Consider the following 17,966-nt stretch of genomic DNA (forward strand, 5'->3'; position numbering starts at 1 on the left):
ATTTGGGTTGTTTCCAAAGCTTAGCTATTGTAAACAGTGCTGCTATAAACATAGGGGTGCAGGTGCTCTTTGGAATTGATGTTTCTGTGTCCTTTGGGTAAATACCTAGGAGTGGAGTTGCTGGATCATATGGAACCTCTATGTTTAGTAGGTCAAGAAATCTCCACACAGCTCTCCGTAGTGGTTGGTGTGTCAGAATATTTTATTGTACATTATCGTTTCACACCACAGTTGAATGTGGGAAACCAAAACTGCAGAAAGCAAAACCATGGAAAAGGGGGAGCTACTTATTATATTTCAGTAGCCCATGGAAAATACATAATTAATCAAAGATAGATCTTTACCTTTTTCTGTTAGGCAGAGGTAGGAAGGAAACCCATTGAGTCCATCTATAAGAGGAGTCTGAATCCATGCATGACTGAATGGAACAAAGTCTTCCTACAAGCCCATGTTGGTGTGGTTGAGAAATAATCCTTTGCTGAGTTAAACCACCAAGATTTTGGGATTGTTTGTTACAATGTTCAACCTTGCCTGACTACCAGAATAACTGGTGGGGATGGATAGTGTTTCACTACTGCAGAGGTAAAGTGAGTTGAAGTCAAGAACTGCAATGTCTAGGTAGGGAGCAGATTGGGAGACACCAGCATATTCTTTGGGTATAAGGCAGTGCCAGAGAGAGCAAGGAAGGGGCCAAATCAATGAGAAGAGACTACAGGTTGTACCAATTACTGACTTCATAACTAGGTAATCAAACTTCCTGTATGTGGGGCCAAACCCTCACTAGACACCAATTAAGACACATCTATAGTAATCAACTTCTCCTTCCTCAATACCACAGACACAACAAATTCTCTTTTATGCAGTCCCCATTTTGAGGAGGGAAAGGAAACTCCAATAGACGAATGTTTACCTAAAGAGAGCATCTAATCTACACTTGTTAAGGTGTAGAACTTTCAATAAAAGAAACATTTAAACTGAAAGAAGACTGTTGAAATTGGAAAAGCCAAGATATCTTTAATTAGAATAGCCAAGATTTTCTGTTACCCAGAGTCATAGAAAAAGAGATTATTTTTGAAGGGAGTTTCATTAATAATGCATGAATGATTTTGGGGTTCTGTTACTTTTATTCTTTCACATTGTAGCTATGAAATCTTATTCAGATTAAAAATAGAGGTGGAAAGTTATTTTTTAAAGTACACATATATGAATAAAACAGTATTTCTGAAATTTCAGTAGTGCGAAGGAGTGTATAATGGCTCTATGGGGACAGATCCTGGAGATATGGGTCAGTACTGAATATTAAAGCACAGAGTATTGAGAAGCCTCACAGTTTCTTTTTGTAAAATTACTTTACAGATGACATACTTCATCAAATTGTTCAGTGTGACTATTCCACTTCAATATACCTTGACTGGAAAGATAATTGATTACCATTTTTTACCAAGTCCACTGAAAAGAACAAAACCATAATTGCACTTGACAGATTGTTAAATTAGGCTTTTATACTATCTGATTATTTCAAATCAATTATTCTTTTGAGTCATAAATATACAACCACCACATAATGTAACATAATTTTAAAAGCAAAGTCCCAAAAGTTTTTTAAAAATTGTGGCAGTAGCTTGTGTTACTTTGTAAACTCTACAGCAGTAACAAGAGCTGTTTTGAAGCTGGCAAGCTGTATTAACTATTTCAGGCCCCAGGGACTTAAGTCTTAGGGAATGCTCTTCAAATTGTGTTTCTAATGATGATTGTTTTCTACTTAGAAATATTTGTACTTTCTCCTAGAGCTCTACCTTGCGAATAGTGGTCACTGGTTTTGAAGCAACTGAATAATTAAAATGTACACACCTGGGATATCCTGAGAGTCCCCTAGTTTCTCTCTGCCACAGGACCTGATTTAATTTTCATAACAACCTGATTTTTTTCTACTTATGTATTTTTTTTATGAGTTGCTGTTTGTTTTCCTTCATTAGAAGATAGAGGCCATGGAAACAGAGATATCATTGACTTGCTCACCCCAGTAGCTCTGGTTTCTAGAATGGCACTTGGTTCTTAGTAGGGACTTAATAAACATTTATGTAATGAGTAAACTTTTAAATATTGATGATGAAATCATATTTGTAAGAAATTGAAGAAACTAAAATCTTTTGAATTTTAATTTATGAATAGTATGTTGTTAATCATTATTTACCAGCTGCATTACCTAGTCCAATACAAGTGGATAGTTCCCCCAAACCATGGTTTACTAAGTAGAATACCACTCATAAACTCATTATATAGCAAAGGTATCCAGATTACTATTTTAGAGTAATTTATCTGGTTCTCAACATATCCTCTATCTGGTTCTTCAATTTTTACTTCTTAATTCAAGTTATATTTTGTATTTTTTAGTTGCTAGGAACATTGCAGACTATTTTATACCTCTAGTTTTTGGTAAAACCCATAAATTTTAAGAGTATTCAGTTCTCAATAAATTCCTTTAAGCTTATCTATATTTTAAAATATCAAACTTAGTCATCATTTAGTAATTGAAGATTTTAGATCAAATGGTATGGTTGCTTAGAAAAAGTGTGCTAATCAAGAAATTTACTATTTATTTTTTTAAAGATTTATTTATTTATGCATACAAGAACTGGGGTACAGGCCAGAGGTGTGTGTGGGGTAAGAGGATTCACCACAGACAGAGTGGGGAACAGAACAGGCAAACTGACTGGAAAACACTGCTGAGGGGAGCAGCTGGCAAATCAGGAGAGGTCTTCTGAGCCATGTGGTGTTGTGGACCAGTGCAGTGGTAGACTGGCAAGGCCATTTTAGGGATGTGAAACTTGTGTAGGATGGTTAAGGATTTGGTGTATAAATGACAGACAGACACACTTTAAGAGTGAAGATTTGAATGAATTTGTTTAAATTATTACGTATATTTATATATTTTTAAAAGGCATTAGGTTATATAAAATTTATTTTTTAGTATAATAATGTTTTTTGTTATTTAGGTATAGAATACAATTTTTTAGTTAATGATTTATAAGTTGTTAAGTATATGTGGTTACAATACATTTTTTGAAACTGATTTTTTACATATATAGAAAAAATCAGGTAGGTAAGAAAATAGTGTTATTACGGACAGGTTGCTAAGTTGCTTCTTATTCAGGAACAATGACTAACTGGTTAATAGTTAAACTGCTTTGTAGGTAATTCCATCAGGCTTGTTTGTAGGCGATGTTCTTAGCAGCCTTGTTTTCAAGCAAAGGAGGGGTTTTTCACTGCGGGCTTATTGCCTAGATTGGGCTTACAGCCATTTAGACATTCGCCTGAATTGAACGCCAAAGATTTTTATGATGAAACCCCTCGGGGACTGTGCCTGTCTTAGGTCGTCAGGAGTCACAGACACGAGGCTGGCCAGTGCCTTCTTTAGCCTGCCCCCGATCTTACCCGTCATTGACTGTCCATCCAGCGCACAGGGGAAGAGGGTTTTATTTACTCAGATGTACTATGTGTCTGAGTGAAAGCCTCCCTCTTTCCAGTAAGTTCACTGGTCAGCGGCAGAGGCTGCCGCAGTTCCCCCTTTATTTTTAAGTTTAAGTTGTATGGTGTGTATGTTACGTTTTTTATTAATATTTTAATGAGTAGTTAAGGTTAAGGTAATATTTTTTGTAAGATGATTAACATAATGAGTTGTGTGAACTTGTTGTATAAGAGTAGTAGTGAAGGCAACCACAGAATTAATAATAGTAATGAGTGTAGTAATGTTTAAAATAAGAGTATAACAAATTTTTTTGTGTGACGGAGACCGAGTTAAACAAGTTAAAGAGTATAAACCCTAGTGTTGTTGTACCAAGGCTGTTACAATTTAACAGGGAGAACAATATAAGGAGGTTGATGTACAATAACAAATGTTATAGTAGACCACGAATTAACAGGGGAGATACAATTAGTGAGAATATAACCGGAACAATTGACATGAAAGGCATTTTGATGATAAGTGATTGACAAGGGTTTAGGGCCCTTGACAAGGAGGGTGTGTGGGGGACCCACACAGGCCCGTATGATAGAGTTATTAAAAGAGCGTTTAGGATGTTGGAAATGGACGATGGAAGTAGCAGTAAGAAGATGAAACAAGTCTGAGTAAGTACGAGTTTCATTGGAAGTGGTGAAGAAGTAGGAGGTTTGTGACTTTTTTTAGGTTTTAGTTAGTGAAGAGGAGGAACCAAGGTGTTGGTTTAATTTATTAGGGATTAGATGGGTGAATTAGTATTATTAAACAAGTATTAGACAAATTAATAAAAAGAAATAAACAAAAAAAATTAGAGTACCATATATTTTGTACATTTTTTTATATATAGGTGATTTAATAGGAAAGACAAAAGTACCTTTTATATCAGACTTTTTTTGAAATAAACACATTTAAACAAAGTAAATTATTAATATTTAATATAATTTTAAGGTATATATGTTTTGAATTATATTATAAAATTTGAATTAGTTTTTGTTTATCAAAAATAAAAAATTTTTTTTGATAATGATTATAAGATTGTTTTTATGAGAATTTATATAGGCGCCATTTATAATTAGTCCTCCAGAGGTAAAAAACAAAACAAAATGAAACAACATAAAACAAAACAAAACAAAACAAAACACAAAGACAGACAAACAGATACAGAGATATTTTGATATATATTTAAAATTTTGGCCATATATATATATTTTAAGAGATAGTTATTTTATTAATTTTTGTGATGTCACTGAGGGTTTTTAATGAGTTAAAAGCTAAAAACTGTTAGAGAATAAGTATTTAATTTTAATTATTACCAAAGACCTTGGGCTCGAGACCACAAAAGTCAGGCAGTTTTACTAACTTTTTTAGATAAGAGAATATTTTTTGAGTTTATATTTTTAAGAAGTGATTTTTTGGCTTTAGGTTGTCAATATATTATTATACTGAGAGCAAGTATATATTAAAACAAAAAAGAACACTGTTATTTTGATAACAGGAGAAGAGAAAATTTTTACAGTCTGCCTGTTTTTAGGCTTTATCAAAATTTGAGGTTTGAATTTAGCTCAAATATGTTTGTATTATTATTTAAAATTTTTTTTAGATTAATTAATTTTAACAAGAAACTTAACCTTTTACAGGTCCAATAAGTAAATTTAAAAACTTTCATTAAACCAATAAGTATTTTGTATAGCTTGTTAGCAAATCCAAAGTAACTCAGCAATTTTTACCTTAGACAATTTAGACTTTAAAATTAGAAAAAACACAAGGAAATAAAATTTTTTTTCTAGAATGAATTAAAACAGTTTAGTGCCCCACAGCAGGAAGGCAGTAGAGACTTGCCAGTGATTCCAACACTGGAGAAAAAGTCCAGGCAGCTGCTTGTTGAGACCAGGGGCAGCCCCCACTCATCTGCTGCAGTGGGTTTATAATATTTTTATAAAAACCTTTAGTTATATTATATAGTTATATTTAACCATTTTTTATTACCTTAGCAATAGTAAATGAACTTTAAATACTATTATTTAGAAATACCTTATTTATTTATTTTAAAAGAATAAATGGCAAAACTTTGGTAGGGGAAACCTCTAGTAGGGTTAACCTAGTCTCCTCCCCAAAAAGGCTTGAAGCATTTGTTTTTTATAAGATTATGTCACCTTTTTTTTTTTTTTTTTTTTTTGCTGACCAAGAGGCAAACGGCACTACCTTATGCTCACTGTGTGAATCACTAATATTTTCTTTTCTCCTTAAGTCTGCCTCAGTGCTATCCACTAATAGGTCTCGAATTTGGACCCAGAGGGGGGACCTGCGTGGGTCCCTGCTGATCATAAAATTTTTTAATTTCCTTGCCCACTTTTTTCCAGTTGTCAAGAGATAAGCTCCCTTCCTCTGGAAACCATGGACTGACCTTTAAAATGAACTCATATATATAAAAAAATAAATAAAATAAAATAAAATGAACTCATATAATTCCACAAATGATTTTTTACTTATCTTTATTTCTCTTCCTTCGAGTATATGGCCCAGAATGGAGAGAAAGTGGTCTCTATTCTTACTTTGCAATTGTCCCATGTTTATATAGACGGGGTCACACACTGGCACTGGCCGGCTCGCGTCCCTCGCGGGAACTTTGGGACGTCTTAGCTAAGGTCTGTCCGTATAAGCCCCGGACCAGGCTGTTCCAAGGAGCAGATGACCGTTATGCCGTATGATGTCCCGCGAGTGACCGGTTGCAGCTCACTTAGACTCCGTAGCCAAGGCCGTGGAGCCAACAATAACATGCATTCACACACACACACTCACGAATTGAAACTGTGGGATTTCCTGGCCTTCTCAAACTGATGATCCTTTATCAGCGAGCCCGCGGCGCTCTGGCGAGGATCCTATCCTTGACTTGAAAAGAATTAAAAACAAAGAAAGAGAGACAGCTTATCCTGCACAGTTTTTTCTTTACTTACCTTATTTTAGGGACACTTTTTTTTTCTTTTAAATTGACCTGGACTCGAGCCCCACGTTGGGCGCCACCTGCCGCGGACCAGCGCAGCAGTAGACTGGCAAGGCCGTCCCAGGGATGTGAAACTCGTGCAGGATGGTCAAGGATTTGGCGCATAAATGACAGACAGACACACTTCAAGAGTGAAGATCTGAATGTAATTTGCTCAAATCATTACGCATATTTATACATTTTTAAAAGGCATTAGGTCACACAAAATTTTTTTTTTCAGTATAACAATGTTTTTTGTTACCTAGGCATAGAATACAATTTTTTAGTTAATGATTTACAAGTTGTTAAGCACATGTGGTTACAATACATTTTTTGAAACTGATTTTTTACATATATAGAAAAAGTCAGGTAGGTAAGAAAATAGTATAATTACAGACAGGTTGTTAAGTTGCTTCTTATTCAGGAACAATGACTAACTGGTTAATAGTTAAACTACTTTGTAGGTAATTCCATCAGGCTTGTTTGTAGGCGATGTTCTTAGCAGCCTTGTTTTCAAGCAAAGGAGGGGTTTTTTACTGCGGGCTTATTGCCTAGATTGGGCTTACAGCCATTTAGACATTTGCCTAAATTGAACGCCAAAGATTTTTATGATGAAGCCCCTCGGAGACTGCGCCTGTCTTAGGTCATCAGGAGTCACAGACACGAGGCTGGCCAGTGCCTTCTTTAGTCTGCCCCCGATCTTACCCGTCATTAACTGTCCAGTCCAGCGCACAGAAAAAGGGGGTCTTATTTACTCAAATGTACTATGTGTCTAAGTAAAAGCCTCCCTCTTTCCAGTAAGTTCACTGGCGTTCAGCGGCAGAGGCTGCCGCAATGTGGGTTGCTCCCTGGCTGGAAGGTAATCGAACTGGTGCTGCAGTGGCTGCGGATAACTTCATAGTTGTGTCTTAACCCCTTGAGCCACGAGAGAGGCCCAAGCTCTTTACTATTTAAAGGAGGATAATTTATTCCTTTAATTTGAAAAGTCAGAACTAATAAAGACCAATATCACCCTATTAGTTTAGATTCCAGAACTTGAGACTTTTAAGCTTAGAATGAGTATTTGCCAAGCCCTGCTGTTAAACTTAGTTGGATCAAAAATAAACCTGAAATTTCTCAGAGCCTTTTCCTCTCATATATAACTGTAAGGTTTTACAATTTGTTTTGCTGCATCTTTATTTCAATGGAATGTGAGTGGGTCAATGTCTGAAAAGGTACAAGGTTAGTTTAAAATTCCCAAAAAATTTTGATAGAAGCATTCAAATGAAAAACTATTATTTACATTGGTTTGAGAGTTTTCAATAGGAAGTTTGTTTTAATAGTTCTTGTTTTCTGAATAACCATTTTTAAATTTCTCCCTTTTAAGACTAAATCACAAGTGAATAAATCAACACACATTTGATTTGGTTACAAATCAACACAGAAATCACCCTAAGAATAATTAAAATAGTGACATATTTCACATTATAATGGCATCGGGTCTGTAAAGGAAAAACAGAGAAGTCTCTCCTTATCTTCTTTTGTGGCATTTGCTGACTTCATTATTATTGATCATTCTTCTCAAGATCAGAAATGAGAATATTTTCTTCTAAATGGGATGCACTAAAGTTGGTTGCAGGATAGTAAGGATTTCCAAACTCTGCAAGTCTCCTGAAGACACCATTCTTGTGCTTGTATATGAAGAAGGAAAGTGTGGAAATTGCCAGAATTATTAGCAATGTCAGTGCTACTGCAAGAGGCACAATACTGTGACTTGGTTCTAAAAGAAGAAAAAAAGGAAAATTTCAGTGACAATCAAATAAGTAGATATTGTCACATGATTGTTTTGGTTTTTTATTTCTAAGAAAAAAATGTTTCAAACTTACCTTTTCCTAGGTGCTCATTTACTGTGTGAACACCTAGAATCAAATATAAAAAATACAGGTGAAGTTTTTCTTTAGATTCAGAAAAATGACATCATTATTTATAGTAGGGCTTCATAAACTGACTCACTTATCACATCTGGCTACTTATTTTTAAAAATGTTTGATTGGAATGCAGTCACTAATTTTTTTTACATATTGTTGATGACTGCTTATGAGCTACAATGGCAGCATGACAGAGATCATAGGACTCCCAAATTCTCTGGCCCTTAGAAGAAAAATTTGCTGACCACTGATTAATAGTAAGTCTTATTAGTGCTTGCAGATACACTGCTTTTTTTTTTTAAATCTAAAGAATTCCCATTCAGCCTCAGCATTGTGCTGCACTGAAAATATGAGTAAAATATAGACCCTGCCTGTAAGAATCTAGTTTTGTTGGGATTTCGTATGGAATTTGTCCAGCAATGTTAACCTCCCTGCCTCTACTCAAGGACTTTAATATCAGCATCTTCTCACTTTTGTGACCTCAAGAATTGGGAAATGAATAATATCCACTTCATTCAGAAAGTAGAGGGTATCTGTTTGAAGATTTTCAACTGTAATAATGCATTTCAAGGACACAAGTTTATGAAGCAAGAACAGGCTGTTGTAATGGAAAATGACTGAGGACAAATAAGCCAAACAAAGCTGGGCAAAACAAGAAATGACTATAAAGATATCCAAATTTCAAGACCAGCTTAAAGTTCTCATTGACAGCCACAAAACACAGCATCAATACTAAAGAAATAAATTGACTCAGTGATTGAAAGACAAATACAAATAAATAATGTTCCAGAATATATGAAATTCAATAAAAAAATCAGTCAGAAAAGAGATTTGCCATAAATGAATTTCAAATAATTTGAAGGATTAAACCAAAGCAACAGAAGCAGAAATAGTAATCAAAGATATAATAGAAGGGAATTTCCCAGGATTAAACAATGAATCAAAAGAATTTTAAGCAAAACAAACAAAAAATAAATTCACACTTTGACTTCGCTATTGCTTAACATCCTAGTGATGTTCTGAATTTTGAAAATAAAGAAAAACTCACATCAAGGAAGTAAAAAAGCCACCTATAAAAATGTATCTCTTTCAAGTGAGTTCCATTTCAAAATGTTTTTTGATACAGGTGAAAACCCAGAGAAATATGTACAGTGCCTCCCTTTCCATCTGAATCAACGTGAATCTGCTGCAAGTACAGAGCACTGTCTCTTTCACCATGAAGTTCAGCCGTTGCAGCTGGCACTCTCTGTGAAGAGATCCTTTTAGTCCCAACACCTCAATCATGAATCCTTTGCTCTAGTCTAAGCTCATTCTCAGTAACCACTTTCAGTCACATTGGGGCTTTGTCCAAGTGCCTCCCCTCTACTGCTTTCGTCATCCTTTGGAATTCCAAAGCCTCATCTCCTTTCTGAAGCCTCTCCAGCAGTCCAGGTCACACCAGTCCCTCCTTTATAATACTGGCATCTAGAAACTGTTGTGACTATTATAAACATCTTTTACTATCGGTGATCTTTGTTAATGTCCTATCTTAGAAATCTCTGCTCTTGTTTGCAACGCACTAGAATTTTCCTCCTTAGGTTTCTGAATGTATTTTTATTTTATTTTATTTTATTTTGTGTCCCAACCCCTTGCATGACCAGGGAGGCCCATAGACTTATTTTTTAAATCACTGTAATTATGTAGCTCAAGATAAAGTTAAAATATGAATTTTATGACATAGTACCACTTGCAATAGAGAATCATGTCTACAACAAAGATATCTAAACTTAGATTATATTTCTGGAAACAAAGATGAACTTTAAAAATTCCTAGTAGCGACAACCCAAATGCCCAAAAATAGATGACTGGATCAAGAAGATGTGTTATATATACACAATGGAATATTATTCAGCAATCAAAAAAGATAAACTCATGCAGTTTGCAGCAACATGGATGGAGCTGAAAGGGATCATGCTCAGCGAAATAAGTCAGAAAGAAAAAGAAAAATACTGGATGGTCTCCCTCATAGCAGGAATTTAGAAAACCTAAATAAGGGACCAGGAAAAAGAATAACTATAATAAAGAAAAAACGAAAATCAACAAGCAACTATAAACCAGAGACACACAAGTGGGGGCAGGGAGAGGAAGGATTGGGGTCAAAATAAGGGGGTACAAATGTATGGGGAATATAACCAAGATGAAAAATGTATACATTGTGCAAAAATGAAAAATTATGTAAGAAATATATATATATAAAATTCCCAGTAGCATTTCCAGAATGAAGGTTTCTGGTTTACATGTTTAGTTCTATTTGTTTGAAGGAAATTTTTTCACCATTAGGTTACCAGCTAGGGTGACACAAGTAAGTCCCACTCTTTGAGTTGATTTATAATGACTTTTTCTTCATTTCAGAGAAAGGAGGAACCAAAATGTTTTCTGACACTGATGTAGAATAAGATGATAGTGTCTGAATATACCTGAATACCTGGAATTTTAAAGCTTTGAATGCTAAAAAGGCAGGCCAATATTACTCAGGACAGAATCAAAGTGAAGAATTACCCTTTGATTTTACCCACCTGCTTCCATTTTACATATAAATCCTATCTTTTCTTGACAGGAGGATAACTGCCATATTCCTTCAGGTATCCTCATGGCAACACATAGATTCGGTTTTATGTGGTCCAGCTCTGGCTTACGAATGCCCCAGTTTGACTGGTCTGTGGGAGTTCCATCAAACCACTTTAAGGTTTCATCTGTGGAAAAATTTCAACCCTATCATGAATTAGTTTGCAGAGTTATCAAACACACTAAGATAAGAATGAGCCGTAAAAAGCAGCCCCTAAATTTAGACAGACTCCCTCTTTATCTGATGGATTAATGCAGTAAGTATAGTCATGAATTCATCCTTAAAAGGTAGATATTAGTAAAGTTGCCTTGTGAACAACTCTGTATTTATTTCAGCTATATTGTTTTAATGTAGTTCATTTAGAATATCATATTTCTTAATGTAAGTCTGGATTCTGAAATATTATTTATCAAAATCAATTTAAATAAATCATTTAATAAATGAAACTAACCACAAGAGACTATCCTTTGAAGATCTAACATCTATAGCATGGCATATTACCTCATTCAATCCATTCCACTAATAGCATGGAATAGCTATGAACAAATTGGCTTTAAATCATGGTATACCATTTTTTGTGAGTATAAAAGTTAGATGTATGTCAGTTTGGTCCATTATTTCTTTGTTGTTGACCCCAAAATAAAAACTCTGGCTCTTTTTCTAAGAGAATTTTACAGTGAATTTCCTTAAATAGCAAGCCTGTAGTGTACCAGGTGGTGGGCACTGATGGGTGGGTCCATCTGCAGGCAAGAAAGGGGTTCACTCTTTGAAAAGGATTTAAAACCAACAATAAAATAACCAAAAGTTGGTCTGCTTTTTATTATTACTGTTTTCTGGAAATTCAAAACAATGTCAATGATTGAAATATTCTTTCTTGCCAGGGTGGACCCACCCTCCACCATGGCACACCTCTGTAACAAGCTCTCCATACCAATTAAAATAATTTTCTTTATAAGTACTTTCAATAACCATCAATTATACAAAGAATACTAGGTTCTCATTTGATTAAAAAGTCTGATTTTTTGAGTAGCAAATAATCTAACAGCACAAATTAGCACTGAAATATTTACAGCTCTATTGTGCTTTTATAACATTTAAGAGCCTGGAGTATTTGCAAGTAAATACAGTTTTGGTGTCTATAACTGAAATCTTTGAAACCAAAGTTCTAGCCAAGCATCTTCTGTAAACATAAGATAAATTTGTTTGTTTTTATTTTTGGTACTCTGGGATTATTTCAAAGGCTAAGAGAGTATAAAGAAAAGGATCAGCAATATTATCTTTGGAAGAAATGGCTTTAGGTTTCATGTTATTTTTTTCTTTGGAAATATGTCCAAAGGAAAGGTTTCTGCTTTGGAGGTGTCATTTTCATCAACATTGACCTTCATGTGTTTTTCTTCTCTACCCAAATCACTTACTGTCACCATCAAACTGAGTATTCAACCACACCATCTGGACAGAAGAACCAAAAGTAAGAAGCTCATCTAGGAGAAATGAGTTTTCAGCCTCATCTTTGATTGTTAAAAGATTAGATCCTATAAAAGAGACAAACAGCAAATGAATAAGCATTTGTGTTTACATATAAAGTTTAGAAAAATCTCTTATATTGTGATTTATAAAGGTATTCATTGAAAAGGAAAATTTTTCATCATAAATCATGATTTTTGTTTAGAATTTTCAAGCTAAACCATACTTATTAAAAGATACAAGCTTGTATTTAAGAATTTAAAGCATAGACTGTTGATTTTAGGGAATATTAAAAATTCATAATTCAAATGCATTGAAAAAGAACATTTTTTGGTGTTGTATTTGAAAATATCATCTTAGGTTTTTGAATACTATACCAGACATTGAGTTTTATATATTAGCTATCTCCCAAACAAGCAAACACAATAGTATTTATTTTTTCTAATTGTTTAGTTGCTTCTAAAGTCACTATATAATCAGACAAATGAAGAAAACTATATGATTTACTGAAATGTCAAGAAGGAACACATTGAAAGCATTTTGCAATCACAAAAGGATTACCTTCTTTTTTGCAAAATTCGTGAGCAGCCTCAAAACTTGTACTGTTTAGCACTGTAGAAAAACTGTAGCAAATACTTTTGAATTTTATCCAGGGAACAGATGTTTCTGAGCACATCTCTGGGAGTCCAAGTGATCTTGTTTCTGTGAACAAAATCAGCTATGAATTTCACAGTGCTTACGGGTTCATTTATTGAGATAAACATTGCATTACATAATATGAATGACCAAGATAAAAATATGTAATGAGATTTTCATGGTATTACTCTGAAAGAGTGAGTGTAATGTAAATGATTACAAAACTAGAACTGATATTCCTGACAGAAATCATCTTTACCTAAACATAGCAGGGAATATTAATGTAAAGCTTCATAAACTTAGTTTGGGTGCTACTTGGGTGAAGGTGGCTGCCTTTCATGTTACAGTTAGAATCTTAACATTTGGCATAATTGGGGTATGTGATTCACAGATATACTAACAGCTGAATGGAAGGCACAAGGCAGTTCCAAATGTACAAAATGTGTTCCCTATAGTGCTGAATATTACAGATTTAGCAAATCCTTCCTGCTAAAAAACCTGAGAGAAAATAATATATTCAGTAAAGTTTCATAACAATGTAATTTAACATAACACAAAACATAATGTACATAGCATAACATAACAACACAACAACATAACACAACACAGCACAACACAACAAAATATAATACAACAAGGGAAATTTGCAGTGGAATTTGCTTCAGAGGGCAAGCATGAGAGTTAGACCTATGCTTGCTGAGATCCCAAGTTTCTCGACTGATTCCCCACTCCTCCTTTAACCATTACCAGCTTTACCTTATACATGCCCAGTCCTTTGTTCTTTCCATGTCTTTGTTCTTGGTTTTCTGTTCAGAATTCCCCTCCAGGTCCCTCATCGCCCATTTACATCCCTCCCATTCTTCAAGGCCAGTCTCCACTGTCCTGTCCTTCAGGAAGGTTTTCTACTTTTCCCTAAGTGGATATGATACATTCTTTTTTCTCACTGACTTCCACAGCACCACCTCTCTTATGTCCTTTGCTAACCCTGCCTCATAAAACAGTTATTGTACATCACCTATCAGACCAGAGGCTTCCTGAGGACAGATACTTCTTACTACTCTTCATATCTACTGTTTAGCACAGTACCTTGCACCACTGCAAGTGCATAGCACATATTTCCTGTGTTGAATGGAATTTAACCTACCGGTGGGCACAAGACAAATTGCTCCTTGCAGAAATGACTCGCAGTTTGTGCCGCTCCAACGTCCATTGGTGTCAGCAAAAACACAGTCACCGAGGGAAGGTGACTCATCTTCTTTCCAAAAAGTGAAGGAGGATTTGGTCCCATCTGACCAATCGAAATTAATACCATTCTGTGGAGGAAAAGTAAGCCATTATTCCTTTGCCAAGACTGCTGGCTGGTGTATTACTCAGTGCTATCTGAGCAGCCCTCACTCCACTTACAGATTTATATTTCCACATCTAGAGTTATATTTCAAGGGGCATCTATGACAGCTTGTGAATACAGCCTGACCTGCCATGAGTAATATCTTTTTTTCAGTTTTTGGGAATCCCTGACCCTCTAGCATCATAATTTGCCAGTAAATGATCAAAATGAAGTTGAATCAATACTTTTTTTTACACTAAAATAAATTTCAGATTGATCAAAGATGCACACATAAATTTGAAAACAGAAGTGTTAAAACTTGGCTACTATTTTATATTCTTGGTGTGAGGAAAGCCTTTGCAAGTCTGAAACAAAATTTGGAGGCCATAAAGCAAAATTGATTCCATAAAGTAAAAACATAATATGAAAATATAAACAACTATGGAACATCATTCTTTCACACATATGATGGATAAGGATAATATTTTGATTATACCCCATGTTAACAAGGATTTAAAAAAAAGTAGATCTTTACATACCCTGTTGTTATGTAAATTGGTACAAACTTTTGGAAGGCATTATGGCACTACCCCTTAAAATTAAAAGCATATTTAGTAATTTCACCTCCGGGAATTTATCCTGCTTGCATAAGGATATTTGCTGTGCATTGTTTGTATTGTGAAAGACTGGGAAGAACTTGAATGTCCATTCACAGGAGAATGACTTAATAAATTGTAGCATATTCTCCCATTCTACAGGTTACTGTCCCAAGGAATGTATTAGCTTTTTATGGGCCATGAAAAGCTGGACAAGGCACATTGAATTAAAAGGCAAGTTTATATCATATTGTTTATAGCCTGAAAGACAGCATATTTAATTTTAGCTTGTTTGTATTTTTAAAAGTGTTCAAATTCATCCATTACATGTGCATATATAGAAAATTTCTAAGTGATGCTTAAGAAGCTATTTATAGTGATTGACTTTGGGGAGTAAAACTAGAGGTCAGGTTTTAGTTTTCACTGCTTTGAGTGGATAATACTTTTATTAAAAAGGAAAACAAAAAAAAAATCTTAGCCTTCAGATCACATTTCTGGAGGGAGAAAACACAGGTGTTAAATTCTAAGGGGCTGTGAATTAGGAACTAAAGTTCTAGGTGAGAAGTGTGACTCATTTTTCTTGGAGATTCCTTAAATGTTACAAATGACCCAAATGCAGGTGCTTGAATTTAAGATGTGTTCTAGTGCACACATGAGAAAGTATCCTGGGATATTCAGTAATGTTCAGCAAATCTTTGAAGGGCATTAATTTCCAGAAATTAGGCAAGATAATATTTGCTCTCTAGGTGATTGCTTGTATGTAGTAGTCATTGGCTTTTCCTAAGATTGGTCAGTAGCTACTATATACACGAATAACTTAAATGTTACATATGCTGTTATTTATGGGAATTTATTTTCTGTGTTAATTTCAGTGGCATATCACTAAGAAGATAGAAGTGAAATTTAATTATGCAAGGACATTCCAAGGGATTTAAGATACTTACATCTTCAGTGAACAGTCCAATCCAGTGAGCATGTCCTAGCCGGTTGAGGATAACGGTAAGGAAGGACTGCTGATACTGATCTGTAATGCTGACCAGTTCTGCCCCATGTACCAGGCAGGTTTTAATTGCTGTATACCACGTCATATTTGCATTAATTATTTTATAAGTCCTGTTTCCATATTCCAAGGTATTAGGGATTGGATACATATCAGATGTATTTACACCATATCCAGAAGTATCTAGAAAAAGAACAAGAATCATATGTAGCACCTGGATGGCAAAGGAGGGAGGCATAGCTTAGCATTGAACACCTTGCTATGGTCCATAGCATTGTTGACATCAGAGTTTTTCTTCTCAGAACGATCTCAAAATAAGGACACTACCTGAAATTGTAGGTGATGCTAAAGAATTAGAATACTTTAGAATTTTAATGATTGACTTCCTTCAGAACTATTCTTAGAAGATTTTCCATTTTGACCATCTCTTGGCAAACTGACCAACTTTTGGTGGAAATGACATGATTTCATTATACAAATATCACTCCATTAGCTATACTCTGCCTGATACACAATGCTAGGGCAGAATTTAATACTTACTAAGAGGACATCAACATATAATGTCATATGCAGCACTGCAAGCATAACTTTTCAAGTGCCTATTTTGAGATATAATACTTTATTAAACATAGAGGCTGTATGACATTTGCTATCATGTTTAATTACATGTATAAATTCTAAAAGTTTTTAAAAATTAAATTAATAAGGTCTTAGAAATATACACATTTCTGGGCCTCCCCTGGTGGTGCAGCAGTTGAGCACTGGCTGCGAGGCTGCCTGCAGCCTCCGCAGCGCTGGTTCGTTCCCTGGCCGCCGGCGAGGGTCCCACAAAAAAAAAAAAAAAAAAAAGAAAGAAATACACACATTTCTTATAGTTAATATTAATATATCTCTTATCAGAGATAAGAGGCGAGATTTTCTTACGTGAAATCACTGGTGCTTTGTGTTCATGAGTTATGATCATGTGAAAACCAAGCCCATACATTACACACAGAAGTTTCCTCTTTAATATATTCATTTGCCCTTTTTTGGTTCTCTATTTTATACTAGACTAGACTAAGTTTAAAAAAGCTTAAATGCAAAAACAAGGTAAGAGTTTCTGAACTGTCTGATCCAAGAGCGGCTGGAATTTCTCTTTGTATACTGGTTTGTTACATTTTGGGGTAAGAAACTTGACTGACAGTTATATACAGAGGTGGGGTAGGTACCCAGGTGAGGTGGGAGACCCAGTGTCTATGCTCTCAACCATCACTGCTTTATACTATCTCCAAAAAGAATATATGCATTGCTTATTCCAAAAATATCAAAGAGATGAAGTAGTCAGAGAATACATTCAAGAAAAAGTCAATATCAAGGTTGTAGAGTAAAATTGTTGAGTCAATTTATATTTTTGTATATTGCATGTAACTCACCTTATATGTGTTACTTATTTTGTCTAAATCTTTTTTTTTTAAAGATTTATTTATGCATACAAGAACTGGAGCACAGGCCAGAGGTGTGGGGCAGTGGGGGGGAGGGGTGAGAGGATTCACCAGAGACAGAGCGGGTAACAGAACAGGTAGATTGACCGAAGTACACTGCTGAGGGGAGCAGCAGGCAAGTCAGGAGAGGTCTGCTGCGCTATGTGGGTTGCTCCCTGGCCAGGTGGGCATCAAACTCATGCTGCAGAGGTTGTGGATTGCTTCATAGTGTGGTGCTTAACCCCTTGCGCCACCAGGGAGGCCCTTATTTTGTCTAAGTCTTAAGTTCCTCATCTGTAAAATGAGGAGATTTTAAAGTACTTAATAGAATTATTGTGAGACTTTTATGGCATAATGTTTATAAAGCCAAGGCATGGCACAAGGTACTCATAAGCATGCAAGTATTATATATTGATATTTTTTCTTTCCCTACAAGACTGCCTTTTACATAACACTTTTGCTATAACTCATATGTTAAGATCCTGACCACTG

The 17,966-nt window shown here is 35.1% G+C and overlaps 1 protein-coding gene across 1 annotated transcript in view; it reads right to left on the minus strand.

Moving 5' to 3' along the window:
* Window positions 1-6,576: 6,576 nt before the first annotated feature.
* Window positions 6,577-17,966, minus strand: part of PLA2R1 (phospholipase A2 receptor 1) — a 100,460-nt gene continuing 89,070 nt past the window's right edge. The window contains exons 24-30 of the mRNA XM_037523407.2: window positions 15,959-16,197; window positions 14,236-14,404; window positions 13,017-13,157; window positions 12,407-12,523; window positions 10,942-11,118; window positions 8,345-8,377; window positions 6,577-8,238 (exon numbers count right to left, since the gene is read on the minus strand). Coding sequence (XP_037379304.1) covers window positions 8,024-8,238; window positions 8,345-8,377; window positions 10,942-11,118; window positions 12,407-12,523; window positions 13,017-13,157; window positions 14,236-14,404; window positions 15,959-16,197 — 1,091 coding nt within the window. The 3' untranslated portion in view covers window positions 6,577-8,023. The remainder of the gene's footprint in view (window positions 8,239-8,344; window positions 8,378-10,941; window positions 11,119-12,406; window positions 12,524-13,016; window positions 13,158-14,235; window positions 14,405-15,958; window positions 16,198-17,966) is intronic.

Source organism: Talpa occidentalis, unplaced genomic scaffold (genome assembly GCF_014898055.3).
Source record: "Talpa occidentalis isolate TD23 unplaced genomic scaffold, MPIMG_talOcc4v2.1 talOcc4.3, whole genome shotgun sequence".
NCBI classification, from domain to species: domain Eukaryota; kingdom Metazoa; phylum Chordata; class Mammalia; order Eulipotyphla; family Talpidae; genus Talpa; species Talpa occidentalis.